General features: G+C 41.6%; 1 protein-coding gene across 1 annotated transcript in view; it reads right to left on the bottom strand.

Moving 5' to 3' along the window:
- The window catches only part of LAMC2 (laminin subunit gamma 2), a 69,921-nt gene extending 58,249 nt beyond the window's left edge, over nt 1–11,672 (bottom strand). The window contains exon 1 of the mRNA XM_013970345.2: nt 11,413–11,672. Within this exon, the coding sequence (XP_013825799.2) occupies nt 11,413–11,491 (79 nt within the window). The 5' untranslated portion in view covers nt 11,492–11,672. The remainder of the gene's footprint in view (nt 1–11,412) is intronic.

Below are 21,510 nucleotides of genomic sequence, written 5' to 3'. Positions count from 1 at the left end.
GGTATCAAGGGCATTGGAAGCTATCATCCTATCTGCAAAACTTGAAAGTCTCCATGTCTGTGATACTCAAGATGATAAGATGAGTATTTTTATTATAATTTTTTAAAAGATGATGAAAATGCTCATATTTTCCAGTTTTAAAATCCTCTACATGAGATTTTTCTTCCAAGGTTTCATTTGTTTCTCAGCTTGGGTAAATATTTTAAAGCTAAATCTGAACACTTCATAATTTATTTCTTTATTTTTAAATATTTATTTATTTGGCTGCATTGTCTTAGTTGCAGCACACGTGATCTGCATTGTGCCACGCGGGATCTTTCATGACGTTGTACGGACTCCCCTCTAGTTGTGAAATGAGAGCTCCAGAATCAGTAGTTGCTACACGACGGGCTTAGGTGTTGTGAGGCATGTGGGATCTTAGTTCCCCAACCAGGGATGGAACCCTCGTCCCCTGCATTGGCAGGTGAATTCGTAACCTCTGGACCACCAAGGAAGTCTCCATTTCATCCTTTAAAGTGATCTTGAATTTTACGGTTTTATGTGTGACTGCTTCTAGTTTTAGCTTCTTCAGATATGTCTCAATACGTTTTCTAATTAGAATAAGAAAACTGAAAAGGCACTTCCCTCTATAAGAGCTTTTTAACTGAATTCAGTTCTCTGCCTCACCTTTTTCACAGCTTCCTTTTATGCCAATGCAGCTAGAACCGCTGGTGCTGTAACCTGCCTGATCATTTGTTTTCCAGGACAGGTAAATGCCCAAGCAGTACAAGTAAGCCTGCAATGTGAAGTGCTCTGAGACGACCAACAGCAGCCACCGTTCTAATCCCATGGAACATTTTGAATGATAGAGTACAGACAAATCTTTTCAATTCTAAGTGGTCTAGTCACTGAGAGCCAATGAAACTATTTACCACATTTTCCTTTTCAATGATTAGGGCTTACAAGGAGTCACCTACTTTCATCACAAGTTCATAGCACATGGTATTGTAATCTAGACTCAGAAATGGCACAGGTGAATATGGATGACTCAGCCGGGGAGGACTAGACCAGAGAGACGACTTTCCTAACACCCCACCAGGATCCCAGCAGACAGTGGGGACAGGGAAAGAGGTCTCAGCGAATAGGAAGGCTGGGGAGGCCAATTTCTGTCTGACTAGCAAAGCTTAGAGGGAAGAGGTTAGGACTCAAAGGATACAGAAGAGGCTCCCTTCTCTTACACATGATAGCTTTAAGGGCTTGACTCCAAGACAGGAGTCAGCTACAGGGTGTGATCAGCAGTGATCTCAGTGAGGATTCTGTCTGAAAGTTCATCACCCTCTTGTTACTCTACAACCTTCTGACCACAGAAACTGCTTCGAAAGTGAGCGTTAGTCACTCAGTCATGTCTGACTCTTTGCGACCCCATGGACTGTAGCCCACCAGGCTCCTGTGTCCATGGAATTCTTCAGGCAAGAATACTGGAGTGGGTAGCCATTCCCTTCTCCAGGGGATCTCCCTAACCCAGGGATCGAACCCAGGTGTCCTGCATCACAGGCAGATTCTTTACTATCTGAGCCAGTTGCTGCAGGAATGTCTATTTTTTTGTGAGATCATCAAAGAAAAGCATCCCAATACAGAAAGCACATCTGACTACTACTTAAAGAGCATAGTGTTCTTTCAGCACTTGCTACATGGCCCAGCGAAAGGTGTCATCTGCCCCTTTAAGAAGTGGCTGAACTGAAGGACATTAGAGAGTCCACGATAGCTAGAGGTGACCCCTGAAGTGGTGAGGACTAAGAGGAAAGAAATCATGTATGAAGACTCTGAATAAAGAAAAGTTTAAAAGGAAATTCCGATTTGCACCAAAATGCTTTATGGAGTATACATTAAATGTGGTTTTTCTATTGCTTACATTTGTGTTTTTTTGGCTCCTTAAAAAAAGTTACCTAATGATTCTTCCTCTTTAAACCTTTCGTTGCTTTCATGAATAAGATATTTTTGTACAAGGAGATTAGCCACAGATTTTTTTGCTATCACTACATTCCTTCACAAAGATACACACATTTAGGTATGTGCATGCTTACCAGGCAGGCACCATTTGAATTCTTAGTTTTGCCAAAAGAACATGGCAACTTGTGTACGTTGTTGTTGTTCAGTCACTAAAGTTACGTCCAACTCTTTGCAACCCCATGGGCTACAATGTTCCAGGCTTCCCTGTCCTTCACTATCTCCCAGAGCTTGCTCAAATTCATGTCTATTGAGTCAGCGATGCTATCTGACCATCTTATTCATGTACATTACTATGTTGGAAAAGGTATGGAATGCATTTTATAGCACTTTCCTTCAAAATTCATTGCTGTAAAAAAAATCCACTTGAAAATAGTAAATTAAAATTGTGGTGCTTAAAGTGAGAACAGTGAATTAAATGGTCTTTTAGGAACCCAATCATTCTGATGCATCCACAAAGAGAGGTAACAGTTATTGTAAGAAGAATTTGGACCGTGAAACCTCCAGCAGAAGGTAGGATCAACGTGTCCTACATCCCAGCTCTTAGCAAAGGAAGTGCCTTTCCAGTCTCTTACTCTAATTAGAAAATGAAGAAGCTAAAACTAGAAGCAGCCACACAGAAAACCGTAAAATTCAAGATCACTTTAAAGGATGAAATGGGGACTTCCTTGGCGGTCCAGCGGTTAAGACCTTCCTACAAGGAAGATCCTTCCCTGTAGATGGTCCTACAAGCTCCGGAGCCCCCATGCCACAACTAGAGAGAAGCCCATACAAGATCCAGTGGAATCTTCAAGGAAGATCCTTCCCTGTAGATGGTCCTACAAGCTCTGGAGCCCTCATGCCACAATTAAAGAGAAGCCCGCACGATGCCCACATGACACAGTGAAGTTCCCACATGCTGCGACTAAGACGCAATGCAGCCAAATAAATAAATACATAAAAATAAATAAATGACGTTACCTGCCATGCCTGGTCAGCTGTGGCCTGGCCTCTGTCCCTGAAGATCTCAGCCTGTGAAGATCCCCTCCTATCATATCCCACATACAACCCCTTGGAAGAGACAAGAGCCACTGCTTTGGGGTGCCGCTGGATCCACTGGGCTCACAAAGTAAACTGGCCTATTGAGATGAGAAATGATCTTTAAACATTAGAAATCCCCTTTAACCAACAGCAAAATGAGTAGTGACTTGAAAAAACAATAAGTATGTATAAAGCTTAGTGGTCAATGTTCTAGCCACGAAACAGACAGAATCCCGAAAGACTTCAAAACGTATTCTAATAATCTCCAGCCAGGGAGAGAAAAATAGCCTCTGGACACAACGATGCTTTAATAGATTCCAAACACAGAGGTAGGATTTCCCTGACGATCCGGTGGTTAAGATTCTTGAGCCACTTGGTCAATTACAAGCTATGTGATAAAATAAAAACAAACAGAAGAGGAAACTTAGTAATCTGAAATTTGCTCTCTTGTCAGTTCTCCTAGAAACTGGAATTTGTGCTTGATTTTACCCTGCTGTTCACTGCCATTTTTAAAGGAAAGGCTACTCTAAGGACTCACATACACAGAGCTCTGAAAAGCCAGGACACAAGATATCCCAGCTAAAAATGTAAGGGATATTGTTATAATAGATCAAGAGTCCATCAACTCTGAAAATTGATTTAAAAGAAAATCCTTAAAAAGAATGAGAAATGAGCCATGGAGGTATCTTGTTAAAGAACATTAAACTAGCGACTGAAATCTGGTCCTGTTACTAACTGCCTGGCTCTGGTCAAGGCAATCACTTTCCTGTGCCTTAGTTTTCCAATCTATAAATGAGGGTCACATGTCCTGGAGCCCAGCTCTGCTCTAGCCAGTGATGAGGATTTGGACAGTCACTTTGCCTCCTTGAGTGTCGTCTTCCTTAACTTTAGAGGACAGGCTCCGGTAGAGAACCCTTAAGAGTCATTCTCATTTAGGTCCATGATGCTGTTAATAAAAGAAGAAAGTGGTGAAACGTGCAAACCTTTTCATAACAAATGCCCAATACAGGTACAGCTGAAGATCTGATCATTTTTCCAATGTTTAAGTTAGTGTGGGAAATGATCTAGCTGCAATTTTATTTTTTCTAGGATGTGAAGATCCATATTCACACAATGAAAGAAAATAAAACCTGGAAAATAAACAGTCAGGTTTCTGTAAAGAGGTCAACAAAACTGAGGAATTCCAGGATACATATATGTTTGCCCAACTGATCTCCACCTTCTTCTGACAGAGAGGAAGTCCTCACATTGATCAGTGCTGGAAAAAGAGCCATTCTTTTCTTCTTTTATGACATAAGGAAGCCCATGTTTGTTGGGGAGGCATGTATACAGACATACAGTCACCCACAGACACAAAAAAAGACTCAGCTTCTGGCTTTGGGTGTGGCTCAAATATTACATCATATACCTGGGAATTATACTAGAACACAGCTCAGTATGATTCAGTAATCTATTTGGTCTAATTTGTGACTAGAGTATTCTAGAATCTATGGTGTTATTTCTACACTGGTCTATAATAGATCGTTAAATCTTGTCGTGGCAAATTTCTCTAGGAGAAAATAAAAGTCAAAATAGTTCAGCCACTAAGAACTTAAATGGGAAAAAATGTTCCCAGGATGGCCTCAACATCTTGATTTCATGCTCCTGACTTTCCCATAAACACTGATCACAAATCAACATTCTTCCTCAGCTTCTTGGGTCAGTGGAGCTAAACCAGTGGCTCCCCCAGTTCGGGACACTCAGACTTTAAACCTACATGGGAATTTTCAGCTTACACTCCAACGCATTTCTGCATGCCCATTTATTATACATACTTGAATATAAGATGAATATAAGGCCACATTTAAGTCTTTTCAAAATCTCTGTTACACAGCACTTTCTCAATTATTTTATTTTTAAAATTATTATTTGGGGAAGACATGTTAACCTGAAATGACCTCAACCAATGTTTCAGATAATTTTTAAATAAAAAAGAGGCCAAGCTATCAAACACAATTCTCCTAATAGATCATCATCCCACAACTGTGAGTGCTTGAAAGTTATCCTAAGTAAGCCTTCTGAGATGATTATGCTATGATGATCACAATGAGTGCTTCGGGATAGTTTTTAAATCTTTTTCATGTCTTCTGAAAATGGCGTACTTTTCAGTGACAGCAGCAAAAGATAAGACAAATAGAGCCATGTCTCAATTCACCTGATCCAAAATAGAGAAAAACTGCATTAAAGTGGCTTTCAGTTCAGTTCAGTTCAGTCACTCATTCGTGTCTGACTCTTTGAGACCCCATGAATCGCAGCACGCCAGGCCTCCCTGTCCGTCACCAACTCCTGGAGTTCACTCAAACTCACGTCCATCAAGTCAGTGATGCCATCCAGCCATCTCGTCCTCTGTCATCCCCTTCTCTTCCAGCCCCCAATCCCTCCCAGCATCAGAGTCTTTTCCAATGAGTCAACGCTTCGCGTGAGGTGGCCAAAATACTGGAGTTTCAGCTTTAGCATCATTCCTTCCAAAGAAATCCCAGGGCTGATCTCCTTCAGAATGAATTGGTTGGATCTCCTTGCAGTCCAAGGGACTCTCAAGAGTCATCTCCAACACCACAGTTCAAAAGCATCAATTCTTCGGCGCTCAGCCTTCTTCACAGTTCAACTCTCACATCCATACATGACCACAGGAAAAACCAGAGCCTTGACTAGATGGACCTTAGTCGGCAAACTAACATCTCTGCTTTTGAATATGCTATCTAGGTTGGTCATAACTTTTCTTCCAAGGAGTAAGCGTTTTTTAATTTCATGGCTGCAATCACAATCTGCAGTGATTTTGGAGCCCAGAAAAATAAAGTCTGACACTGTTTCCCCATCTATTTCCCATGAAGTGATGGGACCAGATGCCATAATCTTCGTTTTCTGAGTGTTAAAAATGGAATTTGAGAAGTGATAGGTCATCTAACGTGGGGGTCATCTTATACATAGGCATGTTCCAGAAAGTAACATATGCTGAATCTGCATATGATGAAGTACAATGGTTGACAAAACGTAAGAAGAAATGATATGAAACTGAATCCTGAAATTCCAATCTGCTTTGGGTTCCTTGTGAGGAATTCTGTTTGTTTCATTGGGTAAAATTTAGAGCTCATTTCAGCCTGAGCCAGAGGACTCCTCATCACCTTTCCTGGACTAATGAAAGGAGCCTCTTCCGAAGCTTTACCACTTAAAACTCAGAAGGCATGATACTGACATCTGGTACTGGCAGAGCAATTAGTTGTATAATAGTAATACTGAACACTCTGAGTGTTTACTAGGCATTGTGCAAAATGCTGTACATGCAATAATCACAGCAATTCATTATCTTCACCTTAGAGATGAGGAAACCCAGTAACATGGGGGGCAGCTTGCGTCACTCCCTTAAGTGGGACATGATGCCGCTAGGATTTGAACCTCACTCTGTGAGGCTTCCCAGGCGATGCAGTGGTAAAGAATCCACCTGCCAAGGCAGGATACGCAAGAGATACGGGTTCAATCACTGGGTCGGAAAGATCCCCTGGAGGAAGAAATGGCAACCCACTCCAGTATTCTTGCTTGGAAAATTCTGTGGACAGAGGAGCCTGGTGGGCTATAGTCCTGGGTGTCACAAAGAGTTGGACATGACTGAGGACACATACACACGTAAACACAGTCTTACTACAGAGCCTGTACCTCAGGCAGGATGCTGTACCTTTCCAACGAGTTGTATGTGTGCTCGGTCACAGTTGTGTCCAGCTCTCTGCAACCCTATGGACTGTAGCCTGCCAGGCTCCTCTGTCCACAGTATTTTCCAAGCAAGAATGCTGGAGTGCATTACCGTTTCCTTCTCCGGGGGATCTTTCCAACCCAGGGATCAAACCCACATCTTCTGCATCGCCTGCATAGGCAGGTGGAATCTTTCCCACGGAGCCACCTGGGAAGCCCGCCACTCCACAGGTTAAATAACAGAATCTACGAGAGTGTAAATCTCTCCAGGGGCCCTTTCCACTAATCACAACACAATCCTAAGTACCTCTTTTCCAGCATCAGACTATGGGAGGAACTAAATTAGTGATCTGCATAATCTTGGATGCTGAGTTCCCCATTCTAGAACAAGTGATTCAAAACTGACCTAGTGGCTGAATCCTATAGGGTCATCTTAGCCTTCATCCTTTGTGTATTCATATTTCTATCTCTGAGTAGAAGTTATGACTCCTAAAGTAGAAATTTATGATTCTTACATTTTTTAACTGAAGTATAGTTGAATTACAATGTCATGTTAATTACTGCTGTACAACAAAGTGACTCTATTAAACAAATATATATATGTGTATTCTTTTTCATATTCTTTTCCTTTATGGTTTATCACAGGATATTGAATGTAGTTCTTTATGCTATACAGTAGGACCTTGTTTATCCATTCTATGTATAATAGTGTGCATCTGTTAACCCCAAACTCCCAATCCAACCCTCTCCCACCACCTTGCCCTTGGCAATCACCAGTCTATTCTCTATGTCCCTGATTCTGTTTCTGTTTCATAGACAGCTTCATTTGTGTATGACTCTGATATTGTTGAAACTCTTCCTTGCTCTAACAAAACTCTCCACTTTCTTGATTCTCCCTAGCTTTGATGCCCCTTCCTCCCATTCCTTCATTATTCTTCCATCTCCTTGTTAAGTATTGAGGTTTCTTTTACCTCTTTCTCCCAGGTAGTCTTTTTCCAGTGGTCATGTATGGATGTGAGAGTTGGACTATAAAGAAAGCTGAGTGGTGAAGAATTGATGCTTTTGAACTGTGGTGTTGGAGAAGACTCTTGAGAGTCCCTTGGACTGCAAGAAGATCCAACCAGTCCATCCTAAAGGAGATCAGTACATTTGGTAGGATTGATGCTGAAGCTGAAACTCCAGTACGCTGGCCACCTGATGCCAAGAGCTGACTCATTTGAAAAGACCCTGATGCTGGGAAAGATTGAGGGCAGGAGGAGAAGGGGATGACAGAGGATGAGATGGTTAGATGGCATCACCAACTCAATGGACATGAGTTTGGGTGGACTCTGGGAGTTGGTGATGGACAGGGAGGCCTGGCGTGCTGTGGTTCATGGGGTTGCAAAGAGTCGGACACGATTGAGCAACTGAACTGAACCCAGATAGTCTCATCTATTTTCAAGGCTTTGTTGGACTCCCAACTTTACATTGTTTTAATTTCTTCTAAATTTCAAAATTATAGTTCCAGTTCACTGGACATATACACTTGCAACTCAAACTCAACATATCCCCTTGGAAGCTCACCTCCTTCTCTTCATTACTGCCGACCTTGCTCTCAAACCTGACTCTTTTGTTAAAGTCCTCATTTCCTTTAATATCACTGCCTAACCAATTACATGAAGTTGAAGCCTTGGACCCACCTTGGACTCTTCCTTATTTCTCACAGTTTCCCGTTACTATTATCCCTAATGCACATACTCATTGGATCACCAAATTCTTCCAATTTCACCTTCTAAATGTCTCTGTGATCTGTTTCCTCTTTGCTGTTCCATGACCATGATGAAAACCCTCATCAAGTCTCATTTGGATTATTTCAATGGCCATTTATTTGCCTCTCCTAGCTCACTTCGATCCTTTAAGCCCTTAAATGAGTGACCTTTCCCACGTCCACTCTTCTTAGAAACCACCTGCAACCTGGAGACAGTGCTTTGGAAAATCAAGTGTTCCTTACTTGCTGCAAATTATAAATCCTTCCTTCTCTGGAAAAAAAAAAAAACAAACAAACAACCTTCTGCAACCCTTCTTTGCCACAGGGCACTAACCTAACTGCATATCCTGATCCTGGCATGTAAGGCTCTTCACCACCAGATTCTTGGCTACATTTCTAGTGGCATTCCAACCTCCCTTCTCCAGTCACACCTCCTCAAGGGAACTATGATGCAGACCATTGGAGCTACAGCCACATTCACATCAACTATGAGCTCCTGAGGGGGACTCTTTATCTTTCTTAATGATCTCTAAGCATCCAAGTTCACTACACTTGCACTGTTGGCATCAGACATCTTAAAGAAATGTAGTTCTAGGCATTTTAAGGTTCTTCACAATAACATCTCTTCCCTTCAACAGCCCTGCAAGGTTACACAGCACTATTGCCTCTATTTAACAGCAAAGAGGTGACTCCGGGTGGCTGAGGTGCCTGAATGGTTACTAATAAGGAACTAGTAAACAAAGCAGTCAAAAATTTAAAGCCAGGTTAGGCTGACTCTAAAACATGTGCTTTAGCTGAGACCAACTCTGATTATATCTAACACTAAAATTTCACCTGCAAGGTAGCACCCAGGAAGCAATGTCCTTGCTTTAGGCTCTCAGAGGCACACAGATGCAGGTCACTTTGGGAGATGGCAAGCACCATACTTTCAGTCCAACTCCCACAAGATCCCAGGCATCCCATAAATAGAAAAGCATGGGTGCTCTAGCCTAACACAAACCTTTCACACTCTCATTGAACCCCAAATGAAGCCCTTTGAGGAGGCAGCCTAATATTTTTAAATGGCCTATCTTTGAAAAAGGGGAAAGTCTGGAAATGAGCCTAAACACTGCTTCTGACTTAACAATTCATTAAGTCCTTCTGACTTACTGGACACTCTGAGTTTCTCCATCCTTGAGGAGTTAGAGTCTAAACTCTTTCCTCCTGACTCTAATTTTATTAAACAATTGACGTTGTTGTTAGTTAGCCACTAAGTCGTGTCCAGCACTTTTGAGACCCTGTGAACTGTAGCCTGCCAGGCTCCTCTGTCTATGGGATGTCCCAGGCAAGAATACTGGACTGAGTTGCCATTTCCTTCTCCAGGCGATCTTCCCAGACCAGGGATAGCACTTATGGCTCCCAAATTGCAGGCGGATTCTTTACCACTGAGCTACAGGAGGAGCACAAAAAAATTGATATTTCCCTACATATTTGTTTCTTTTATCTAATGCTAACACACACACACATACACTCAACTATAGCCCAAAGGGAAAGTGCTTCAACAATTACTCATTATGCAAACCATATGTACCTGTTCCCTTATTACTTTTATAATAAGGTCCCTGAAGTTCCAGTCTAAGAAACCATCGATCAAGTTTCAGATGTGTCTCTGCCAGTAGCTGCTTCTGTAGCTTTGCACAAATCCATTTCCATATTTTCATTTATTAAGTCAAGGGATTCTAAGAGTTGATCCATAAGTAGTCTCTCTGAATTCTGATACTCAAAGACTATTCTTACTTTTAGGATATTTCTCACTAGGTGAAAGCTATTGATTCTAAGGGAGTCTAACCTACATGATCATTTTCATAAGTGATTTTTAAATGGTAGTCAAGGATGATGACCTGGAAGTTAATTTCAAGATTATCTTAGACCAAAAAAAAGACTGAATCAAATGCATTCAAATAGACGCTAAAACATTTGTGCCACTCAAATACCATTCAGGCTAGCATCACCCAGACTGCAAAGCAATAAATGGAGTATCTAAGATAATTCCACGTACCCATGAACTTGGTCTCATGTTCACATATGTTCACATGTGTGAAAACGGATATTGGATGTGTTGAGATAATTATCTAAGTGCCATCAGATACAAGAAGCAAAAATAAACCCAAAAATTTGAGGTGGTTAGGCAGATATCATTGGTAAAATTCAGTGACTACTAAGTAAAACTTAAGAGAAACACCCGTTATGTGTTGTGGCTGATGCATGCATACAGTATACTGTTACTAGGTGCCCAGGAAGTTTTGTTTACAGGAGTTGAACTTCTCACAACGTGACAGCTACTGGGTACCCTAGATAAGATCAAATGGTCTATGACATAGGTGCCCAATAAATGCCTGTTGGATAAATATTATGTGAAAATACTATAAAAAGTAACACTATGCAAAAGGAAAAGCATTGTTAAGACTCTTACGGCTCATTTTCCATCCCAAAGAAACGGGAATTCCAGAGGGATGATTAAAGAGGTGCCTTTTCAACCTTCATGGGGTTCAAGGTCACAGAAAACATTCCCACCAAAATTCCATCAATAAAAACACACTGTGGGAAAAGAATTTATATACCCACATGTTACTGATTAAACCAGAGCACCTTGATCAATCAATCAATCAATAAACACTCAAGAAGGCACTTTTTAAAGGGAAGAAAACCCTGGTTTGGCACAATCCATTGGTTTCACATTTTAAAATCAGACAGCTTTACATAGTATTGGTAAATAGTATATACCTATTGTGAACCACCGTCTGGAGGAGCCCCACAGGACGGAGCGGGAGGGAGCTCTAAAGAGGTTCTTGCAAAGTGGGGCGCCTTCTTGCAAAGTGCGTGCAGCCATCACGCTCTGCAGGGCAAGGCCAGTTCCCCGCCCAGGGCTGCGCTGTTTCCTCCGGGAAGGGACTCACCTGGCGTCCTGGAGTTGGCCCGGGCTGCAGGCAGGAGGAGCGAGAGGCAGAGGCAGCCGCTGAGCCAGAGCGCAGACATGGCCAGGCCGGGCCGCGCTGTCCGCCGCTGCAGGGGAGCTGCCCGGCGCCTCGCCGCTGGGAGCTTTCACTCTGCGCTCCGCTGTGCTTTCCTTTCCCTTGATCAGGTGGTTTTATCGACTCTTCTACCTGACTCAGTCCTGACAGGAAGAGAGCCTGTGTTTCAGGGTGTGACTCACCTGTGAATAAGGAGGACCCAGCCCTCGGGAGGCAGACAAACACACAGCACACAGGGAGCTGTAACAGCGCTCACCCCTGCCGCCGGGCTCCCCCCTCCCGCAAGGAGGGCGCACCTGGCCTAGGCCGAGGGCGTGGTGCAGAGGCTGCGGCCCAGGGATCTTGTGGGAGGAATGCGCCAGGTCCCCCAGAGCCCTCCTTCTCTCTCAGGGTGGTCCAGAGCAGCATGGGGAGGTAGCTAGCAGCCCGCCCCTTCCTCCAGCTGGGAGGCCCAGTCTCCTGTGCGGCAAACTCAAATAAGTCAGCAGCTCTGATCAGCTCTGGGCTAAAAATCAACAAGGAAAACAGGCCAGCCCAACAGTCACAACAGGGTCCCCTCCACCCTCTGGCCTAGGCTCAACCTCTCTCTGAAATACAGTAACCCTACCCCAGCCTACCCACTCTGTTGACACCTCATTCCTTCCCTCACCATCATCTGGCTGGACCAGGGTTCCTCTCCTGCGTCCCCAGAACATCCTGATCACTAAGTCATCTGTTGAGTGGTGGGCCTCCCTTATGAAGGATAGGTACTGCTCTGTATCTGCAACAACTGGTATAGTATCTAGCACATAGTTGGTGCTCAATAAATGTTCTGTTGGACTGAATAAGAGGATCCAGATTTCATATTCCTTTTACATCATATAACGTATTTCTCATGCCACTCTCTATAGGCCCTTTAGAAAATGTTTGTTGAGTCCAACTTTGAGTATCACCCAAGTTCAAAGTCCTAGGTGAGTGAGTGGTGTCTAGAAACTGTAAGTCATATATCTTACATTGTCACTTTCCCCAGGGAGGCTGAGGTCCATAATTTAAGGAGTTGGCTGTCAAGGAGAAGGCGTTGGTTCCTACTAGAGATTTTTAAATTGTCAGAGGTAGATAGATAGATAGTTCCATAAATGATTAACAACATAAGGCAACTAATAATGCAAGATTGTATCAAAGGGTGTAAGGATTTCAGTTTATGCAGGTAATCAAGACCAGAGTGGGCTGCCTGGACAGCTAGGGATGACTTTGTACAAACCATGGAGTATGAACCAGGTGTTAATGGATACCTGGGTTCTGAATACAGCACCAAGGAACCATAGGAGCGAGGTAGATTACTGCACCTACTCTAAAATCTCCAGCAACAAAAAAGGAGGACTAGAAATGAAGCTCCAATTTTCTTATCCCAAGCTTGATTTTCTTTTACTCTGTCCAGGATTCAAAGAAATAATGTAAAGATTCTTCTCTCCCCAAACTCGTTGTATCTGATCACTGTTAAAGTTTCAGGTCACAGAGATCAGGTATCTAGAATTTTCCCTTCTAGTATTTGGTACATTGTAGCAGCTGAAATCATGTCCCTGAATTCATCAGTGATAGGTAATGCTCTGCAGGAACAAGGAGCAGAGCCCTGCAAAATAAACTCTTGAAGGTAATTTCATTTTAGTACAGATTACTATAGTTTATTATATCCCAGAAGTTCATAATATCTCAGGAGTGGATATTTCCACCTACCATAATTTTCAGATAGTAATAATAATAGCTAAAAAAATACAGTACCTGTTTGTCATCACTGCTGTAAATGCTTTATACATAACCCTTCAGTCTTCAAAACAATGCTATAAAACAGATGCATTATTAATTTCCCATTTCACAGATGAGAAAACAGAGGCATGGAAAGGTCAAGTAACATGCCCAAAGTCCCATTGCTTATAAATGGCAAAACCAAGATTCAAAATCAGGCAATCTAGTTCCAAGTCCACAACCTTTTGTTAGATCAGATTAAAAAGCATCATAAAAAAAGACAAGTTCACAATATTGAATGAATTCAATGTGCAGGTAGTGGTGATTTATCAACATCTCCATTATAAGCCAACCAGACTGTGGACTCTTGGCCTACATCAATAAAGCCAAGTCACAATGAACTCTGAACAAATACTTCTGATTTTCCTAACATGTTAGCTCTGAAAGGACCCCTAGGGGTCACCTGGACCTGGGGTAGAAAATGGGGAGCAGGCTCCTGGGTACCAGGCCAATAGTACCGTATTGGATGTGGACAGAATACTGCAGTGTTTCTCAGTTCCTCCCTCTTCTCCTTGGCTTATTCTGGGTCTCCTCATACATCTAAACAACCAGTCTGCTCTGGCTTTATTTCATATCTTGCTCAGGGACCATACCAACTCCCTTTAACTTCCCTGGTGGCTCAGAGGTTAAAGCGTCTGCCCGCAATGCGGGAGACCTGGGTTTGATCCCTGGGTTGGGAAGATCGCCTGGAGAAGGAAATGGCAACCCACTCCAGTACTCTTGCCTGGAGAATTCCATGGACAGAGAAGCCTGGTAGTGTATAGCCCACAGGGTCGCAGAGTCAGACACGACTGAGCGACTTCACTTTCACTTTGCCAATTTGAATATTTCTGTAATACATTGCTGCAGTTCAGAGTGCTCTAGAGGTCAAAGGTCAAAGCTCTGGAGCCAGTAGATTCCCAGGGCCAAATCCTGGCTGCTTCATGTAGGCAGTTACTCAGTTTTCTCTAAGTCTCTGGTTTTTTTCACTTTTGTAAAATGGCAATAATAATAGAATACTTACCTAGTAAGTTTGTTGGGAAAATTGAGTTAATCACCTATATGGGCTTCCCAGGTGACACTAGTGGTAAATAACCCACCTATCAATGCAGGAGATAAAATAGAGGCGTGGTTTAGATCTCTGGTTGGGGACGATCCCCTGGAGAAGGAAATGGCATTTCCAGTCCAATATTCTTGCCTGGAGAATCCCATGGACAGAGGAGCCTGGTGGGCTACAGTCCATAGGGTCTCAGAGTCGGACAAGACTGAAGTGAGGGATCACAATCATCTTCATAGTGCTTAGTGCAGCACCAGGCATATAATATGCACTACACAAGTAAGCCATGATAATAATAATAATTGTTGTTGCTGTTACTGTCACTAAGCACCATCAGTTTTTGCTTGTTATAATTAGTAACAAAGAACATATGAGGAGACGTCACTGGTGGTCTGGGCTCCCCTGCTGGTTCCGACAGTAAAGAATCTGCCTGCAATGCAGGAGACCTGGGTTCGATCCCTGTGTCGGGAAAATCCCCTGGTAAAGGGAATGTCAATCCACTCCAGTATTCTAGCCTGAAGAATCCCATGGACAGAGGAGCCTGGTGGGCTGAAGTCCATGAGGTCTCACAGAGTCAGACACGACTGAGCTACTAAGCACACACACCTTGGCGGTTCAGTGGTTGACTTCTTCTTCCAGTGCAGGGGGTGTGGGCTGGATCCTGAGTTAGACAGCTAAGATCCCACATGATTTGAGGCCAATGAAACAAATCATAAAACAAAAGCAGTATTGTAACAAATTCAATAAAGACTTTAAAAATGGTCCACATCAAAAAAAAAAAATCTTAAAAAATATATGAGAAAAGTAGGAGGGTTTCTTTTGTTTGTTTTTTTTGCTTTAATCCTTCTACTAATTGATTATTCCATCATAATTTTATACTTCTGTGAAATGCTTGGTCTAATCCAGGTTCATGTTCTGATTACACATACTTGGAAGTTGTTAGTTTGTATTTTTGCTGCATCTCTGGAAATCTCGTTCACATTCACATTCACCTGGCTAATGTTTCAAAAATTTTGCATTTGAATATATATCCTAATGATTAACTTCAGTTAACACGTGTTTTTCAAAAAAGTAACAAAAATCTATTTGCTTTTCCATGTGACCCAAATAAATTTTTTTTCAGCTTCAGACAATAATCAGAAAGGAAATTTTAGGTTGTGTGTATTTTTACACAAAAAATGTAAAAAAATAATCTTGCTACTACTCAGCAATAAAAAGGAATGATCTACTGATACTTACAAACATGGATAAATTTCAAAGCATTGTTTTAAGTGCAAGAAGCCAGGCACAAAAGACCAGATTCTATATGATTCCATCTATTTGAAATTCTAGAAAACATATAACTACAATAAAAGAAAACAGATCAGTAGTTACCAGTAGGGGTAGGGAATTGACTGCAATGGTATGTAAGGATAATTTGGGGGGATGTAGGACATATTCAGAAATATGAGAGTGGTCAAAAATAATCAAACACTTAAAACAGGTAAATTTGATCATATGTAAATTATTCCTCAATAAAACTGGTACTAAAAAATAAGAGAAAAATCTCAAAAACAGCTATTTGATAATTAAAATGAGTGAGTGCATGCTAAGTCACTTCATTCATGTCTGACTCGTTGTGACCATATGGACTGCCAGGCTCCACTGTTCATGGGATTCTCCAGGCAAGAATACTGGAGTGGGTTGCCATGCCCTCCTCCAGGGGATCTTCCTGCCCCAGGGACTAAACCCCTGTCTCTTACATCTCCTGCATTGGCAGGTGGGTTCTTTACTACTAGCACCACCTGGGAAGCCCAATTAAAATGATACTTTAACTAAAATATGCAAACTCAAACCCAGAACTAGAAATACACCAGTATCTGCATAAATAGTGACAAAGCCAGAGCACAATTCAGCCCTGACATCCTGCTGGTTCTGATACTCTCCAAGGAGCTTCAAGTGAAAGGCCATCTCAGGCCCTTAGGCCCATATACCAGGGAATTGCAGGGACATCCCTCTCCTGGCTTTTGTTGTTAATTTATTTTACTAAAGCATAGTTGATTTAGGGGTTTCTTTTCTGGAGATCTGTTTCAGCAGTTTACAAAAGCTAAGAGATGCCTTTCTGAAATGTTTGCTTAGGACCATGAATGTCAAACCCGTCTTGGACTTTTGTCCTAGGAAGTCAGCCCTTGGATTTTCCTCTTTTCTTTTCAAGTTGTCGCATTCATCTAGAGTGGAACCCCTGTATCAGTGGGGTAACGTTTTGTGCAGAAGTTCTCTGATCAGAGATGGAAAGGTACTGGCGCATTCCCACAGGGCGTGGCCAGGAAGGCTGAAGCCTTGGAAGTCCCCTTTGTCCATTGTTTCTTTTGCAGCTCTGTCATAGGCCAGGGGACTTTTTTTTTAACAATGCTGTGTAAATCACTTTACAAAACTGTCATCTCTCCACCCCAACCTCCCAAATAGAACTGCAAATGACATGTTGATTTTCTGCCTTGGGTTCCATTGGTTACCTTAGTTAACTTTCAGAAGGAATGTCTGGCATGTCACCCGATTTCAAACTCACTTATGATAAAAACTGAAGCACTGGCTGTTAACATGCCAGCAACAGACAGGGCTGCTGGGCTCAATTTTAAGCCTATAATCTCCCGCAGATAGTTCTAATTACGTCATCATTTGCATAAAAATTTCAAAGGCAAAATTGGTGGAAAAAATCCCCACAACTCCCCTTTGTTCTTAATTGGTAAAGGAAAATGTCCATAAATGGAAATGGTTCGGTGTTTCCTGGATCAGCTGGGTAGATTCTCTGCGGTTGGCCTGACTCCAGAAGAACAGTGTTCTCTGAAGCAAGCACCCAGGCTGAAGTGGCAAGCTTCTTCTATCTTACGCAGAAATATATATGGTGTTCCCACAGCTAGTTTTTAGGAAGCAGTAGAAGCCAGACCAGAGTTCAAGTAATATCTTTTACCTTTTTTAAATTGAAGTATAGTTGATTTATAATGTTGTGTTATCTTTGGGTGTGTATCAAAGTGATTCAATTATACAAACATATATATTCTTTTTTAGATTCTTTTTCATTGTATGTTATTACATGATATTGAATACAGTCCTCTGTGCTATACAGGAGGTCCTTGTTGTTTATCTATTTTGTATAGTGGTGTGTGTCTGTTAATCCTAAATTCCTAATTTATCCCTCCCCTCCCCACCTATAGCTGTTTAAAGAGAAGCTAGTGATGGTTTAGTCACTAAGTCATGTCAGACTCTTGCAACACCATGGACTGTAGCCTGCCAGGCTCCTCTGTCCGTGAGACTTACCATTCTGGAGTGGGTTTCTATTTCCTTCCCCAGGGGATCTTCCCAACCCAGGGATCGAACTTGGGTCTCCTGCATTGCAGTCATATTATTTACTGACTGAGCTACTCAGGAAGACTTTTAAGGAGAGATAATCCTTTTTTCTGTGGCTGGCTGGTGATGCACCTGGGACCAGGGAAGTGATGGGAAATCAAGAGCAGATCCCAAAGAGCAAGCAGGGATGACAAGAAAATTCCAAAGAGGCAGGTGGCCAACTTGGATCCGAGGTCCTCATTCTTGCCTTGTAGAAGCAAAAAGCAAGTTCAAGAAACAATGTTTCTAAATGTGCCTCTTAATTTCAATCTAGAACTTTCCACCTTTAATAATTTAAATTGTGAAGTCTGAAAAACCCAGTAGCGTTTAGAGTCTAATCCTCCTCCTTTAGTTAGGACATTTTGGATGCATTTTAAACATTTAATAAGAGCTTTGACTATTACAGTACTGACGGCAAAGCTGTACTGAATATTCTGCATGTGCCCAGCTCAGAGCTGGGAGCATTGCAGGGGTTTTGGAATTCTTTCCTCACCACCGCCCTCTGAAACAGGTGCTATTATTATCCTCAATTTGAAGTTACCCAGGCTCCCTTACAAATCCATGCCAATGCCTCACTCTGGAGTTATTATTCACCGACAGTGTAAAAACAAATTAAGCCTCTCACTTGGATAAACACATCCTTCTCCAGTTTAAAAAAAAACACAACGCTGAGTTGGAGCTTCAAATAAAAAATAAAATGTCTAATCTTTTTATTTATTTTCACTTTTGCTGAGGGAATGTTTTCCCAGTTTTACTGAGATAGAATTGACAGCACTGTATAAGTTTGAGGGGTATGGCATAGTGTTTTAACTTACATACACTATTGAAATGACGACCACAGTAAGTTTAGCAAATATCCATCATCATGTACAGATGCAAAATTAAAGAAATAGAACAAATTTTTTTCTTCCTTGTGGTGAGAACTCTTAGGATTTATTCTGTTAACAGCTTTCACACGTAACACGCAGCAGAGTTAATTATATTTATCGTGTGGTACCCTATATCCCTAGTTCCTATCTATCTTACTACTGGGAGTTTGTGCGTCTTCACTGCCTTCATCCAATCCATCCTCCCCTCAACCTCTGCCTCTGGTAATCACAAATCTGATCTTTTTTTCTGTGTGTTTGTTTATTTGTGCATGCCTACTCAGTCACTCAATTGTGTCCAGCTCTTTGTGACCCCATGGACTGCAGCCTCCCAGCCTCTTCTGTCCATGGGATTTTCCCAGCAAGAATATGGGATTTTCCTGGCTAGAAAATGGGAGTGGGTTGCCTTTTCCTTCTCCAGGGGGTCTTCCCAACCCAGGAATCGAACCCAAGTCTCTTTAGCTCCTGCATTGGCAGGCAGATTCTTTACCACTGAGACTCCGTGAAAGCCCCATAATTGACCTACTAAATACCTAATCTTTATAAACTATACTATAGTCTAGAGACTCCCCTCCTGTAGATCAGCAATAAAGGCTTGGAGTACATTTTCCTTTTCACATCGAGGTTACCCAGTTTCCCTCACATTACACATTACCTTTGTAACTCTTCAGTGTGGAATGACTTCGAATTCTTAGGCAAAATCCTTTTGTATCATCCAGTCTTGTCTTGATGGTCTCCTGATACCTTAATCCAGGTATAAGAGCTCTTTATTAAATAACTCAACTCTTGAACTCCTTATTTTCAGCATGTTGTAGTGAATCTGAGCAGTCTGAAACAGAATTTAGTAGCTATCTCCCTGGGTTCAGCTTTCCTAGGGCCTGGTTACACAGAAATCCCCAAAGATTCCTGGGTGGTTCTTTAGCAGGAAGCTTGAAGATTGGATTAGACTTTGGTTAAAAGGTAAAACTGTGAGATCACTGCAATTATGGAGCGAGCTACAAATAATCACAGAAAAATCTAGAGACATTCCCCACTAACCTAAAAATTTCTCACAGCCTCAATGTGTCTACTTAGATTAAGTAGCAGAATTAACACAGTGATTCAGACAACTTAAACCAAAAAACCAAAATGACACACTTATCCCAATGATCTGGCTATTTTAGGTGAATATATTTCAGGCCTGAATTATTTGAATAATTGTTTCAGCGTCTTACCTTTTATTGCAGGAAGACCCAACAGAGCAAGATTTAATTGCTTAATCAAAGCTGCCTTTGTTATTTTCTTATCTCAGGGTCCTCTATTAAGGCAACCCTGGAAAGTAACTTAGAAAGTCCTGGTAAAAGCAGCGTATGACTACTTGGTTTTGCAGCAGACTTGTTTATATGAAATTGAATATAATTTACATGCCTCAGTAAATTAAAAATGGATTATACTTATGCTAAAAATTCTACACATATGAATAGAATAATAGAATAATACATATAATAGAATATGAATACAATAATAGAATAATACATATTCTACAGATATGTATTCCTTGAGCTCTGTGCTGTGCTAAGTCGCTTCAGGCGTGTCCAACTCTGTGACCCCATGCACTGTAGACTGCCAGGGTCCTCTGTCCGTGGGCTTCTCCAGGCAAGAATACTGGAGTGGGTTGCCATGCCTGCCTTCAGAGAAATCTTCTTTGGAGTAAAATGTGTGGGCTTTTGTGTGGTTTTCAGGTTTTAGTCTTACATTCGATATTTCTAAATAAAGGGCAATTCCATGTCTTCTACCCTCAGGGCCTGATGGAAACCCATCTTTGAGGTAACGGTCCTAATATGATCTACATTCTACTCTTTCTTGCTAAAATTTTCTGAAGAATTTTTACTAACTTTATAAATAAATTGCATTAATAAAAATTAATTTAATGAGCTTCCTTTTAGAACCAGATCAGAACTGATTGTCTAACCAGTCAACCACAAAGTTGACTTTCCTTCTGGAACACAGACAGAGCCGAGAATGATCACACATAAAATGCCACGCTGATTCAGGTCACCATCCCCTCACATAGAGCTAGGCTGGACCTCACCAGAGCACCAGGGGATGTTTTGGGCGTGGGTTGCCTCCATAATACTAACCTTAAATATTTAGGAAAACAGTCCAAAATTTCCTAAAATTTATTTATTAGCATGCTATGGAATTACCGTCTGTAAATTTAATCAACTCTCTCTTTTAAATATCTGTATTTTCTAGAAGTTTCTGATCTGCCATATAAAATCAACCTTCTTTTATTTTATTAAAGGGATCTCTCAGCTGTTCCTAGCTTTAGGATTTGCAGAACAGGAGTCATTTCTCAATCCCTTATGACTTTATTAGATTTATCTACACGTTTTTTGCTTTTCTGGATGAAAAATCCCATTTTTAGGCTCACGTAGTAATCTTCCCTAGTGATGCTTTTGGTTGCTTTATTAAGGATATTTTCAAGCTTTTCCATGGATGTATTGACAAAGAGAGACCAGATTGTAAAAGCATCTTACATTTAAATGCATCACAGCTTGCAAACTGGCCGCATAGCAGTTTTGGCTGAAGAGCCCCTCGAGGGTCACCCGGTATGGTTATGGCTCATACAACAGCATCTGGCAAAGGAAGTGTGCAGGGGTTGAGAAGGAATACAATACTAAAATCCACCATGGAGCCTCTCCTGCCAAACCACACACCCTGGCACAGGCCTGCATCCATCCAGAGGAAGAAAACCTTTCTCTACTCAGTCTGCCCAGAGGGGTTCTTTTTAGCCATAAGCAAGAAATGGGAACCAAAGGATTAGTCCACATGATTTCTTGATTTTGTCTTAGACATGAAGCTGGATTCAGAGACCATCATTTAGTTCATCTGGTTTGCATTATTTTCCTTTAAATACAATAATCAATACCAGTTTTCATTGAATTTCACATTTCACCTTTCTGCTCACTCCAGTTCCTGTGAGCTTTTCCCAAA

Source organism: Capra hircus, chromosome 16 (assembly GCF_001704415.2).
Source record: "Capra hircus breed San Clemente chromosome 16, ASM170441v1, whole genome shotgun sequence".
Taxonomy (NCBI): Eukaryota; Metazoa; Chordata; class Mammalia; order Artiodactyla; family Bovidae; genus Capra; species Capra hircus.
The sequence above is the reverse complement of the archived record's forward strand: the minus strand, read 5'-3'. Positions and strand labels throughout refer to the sequence as shown.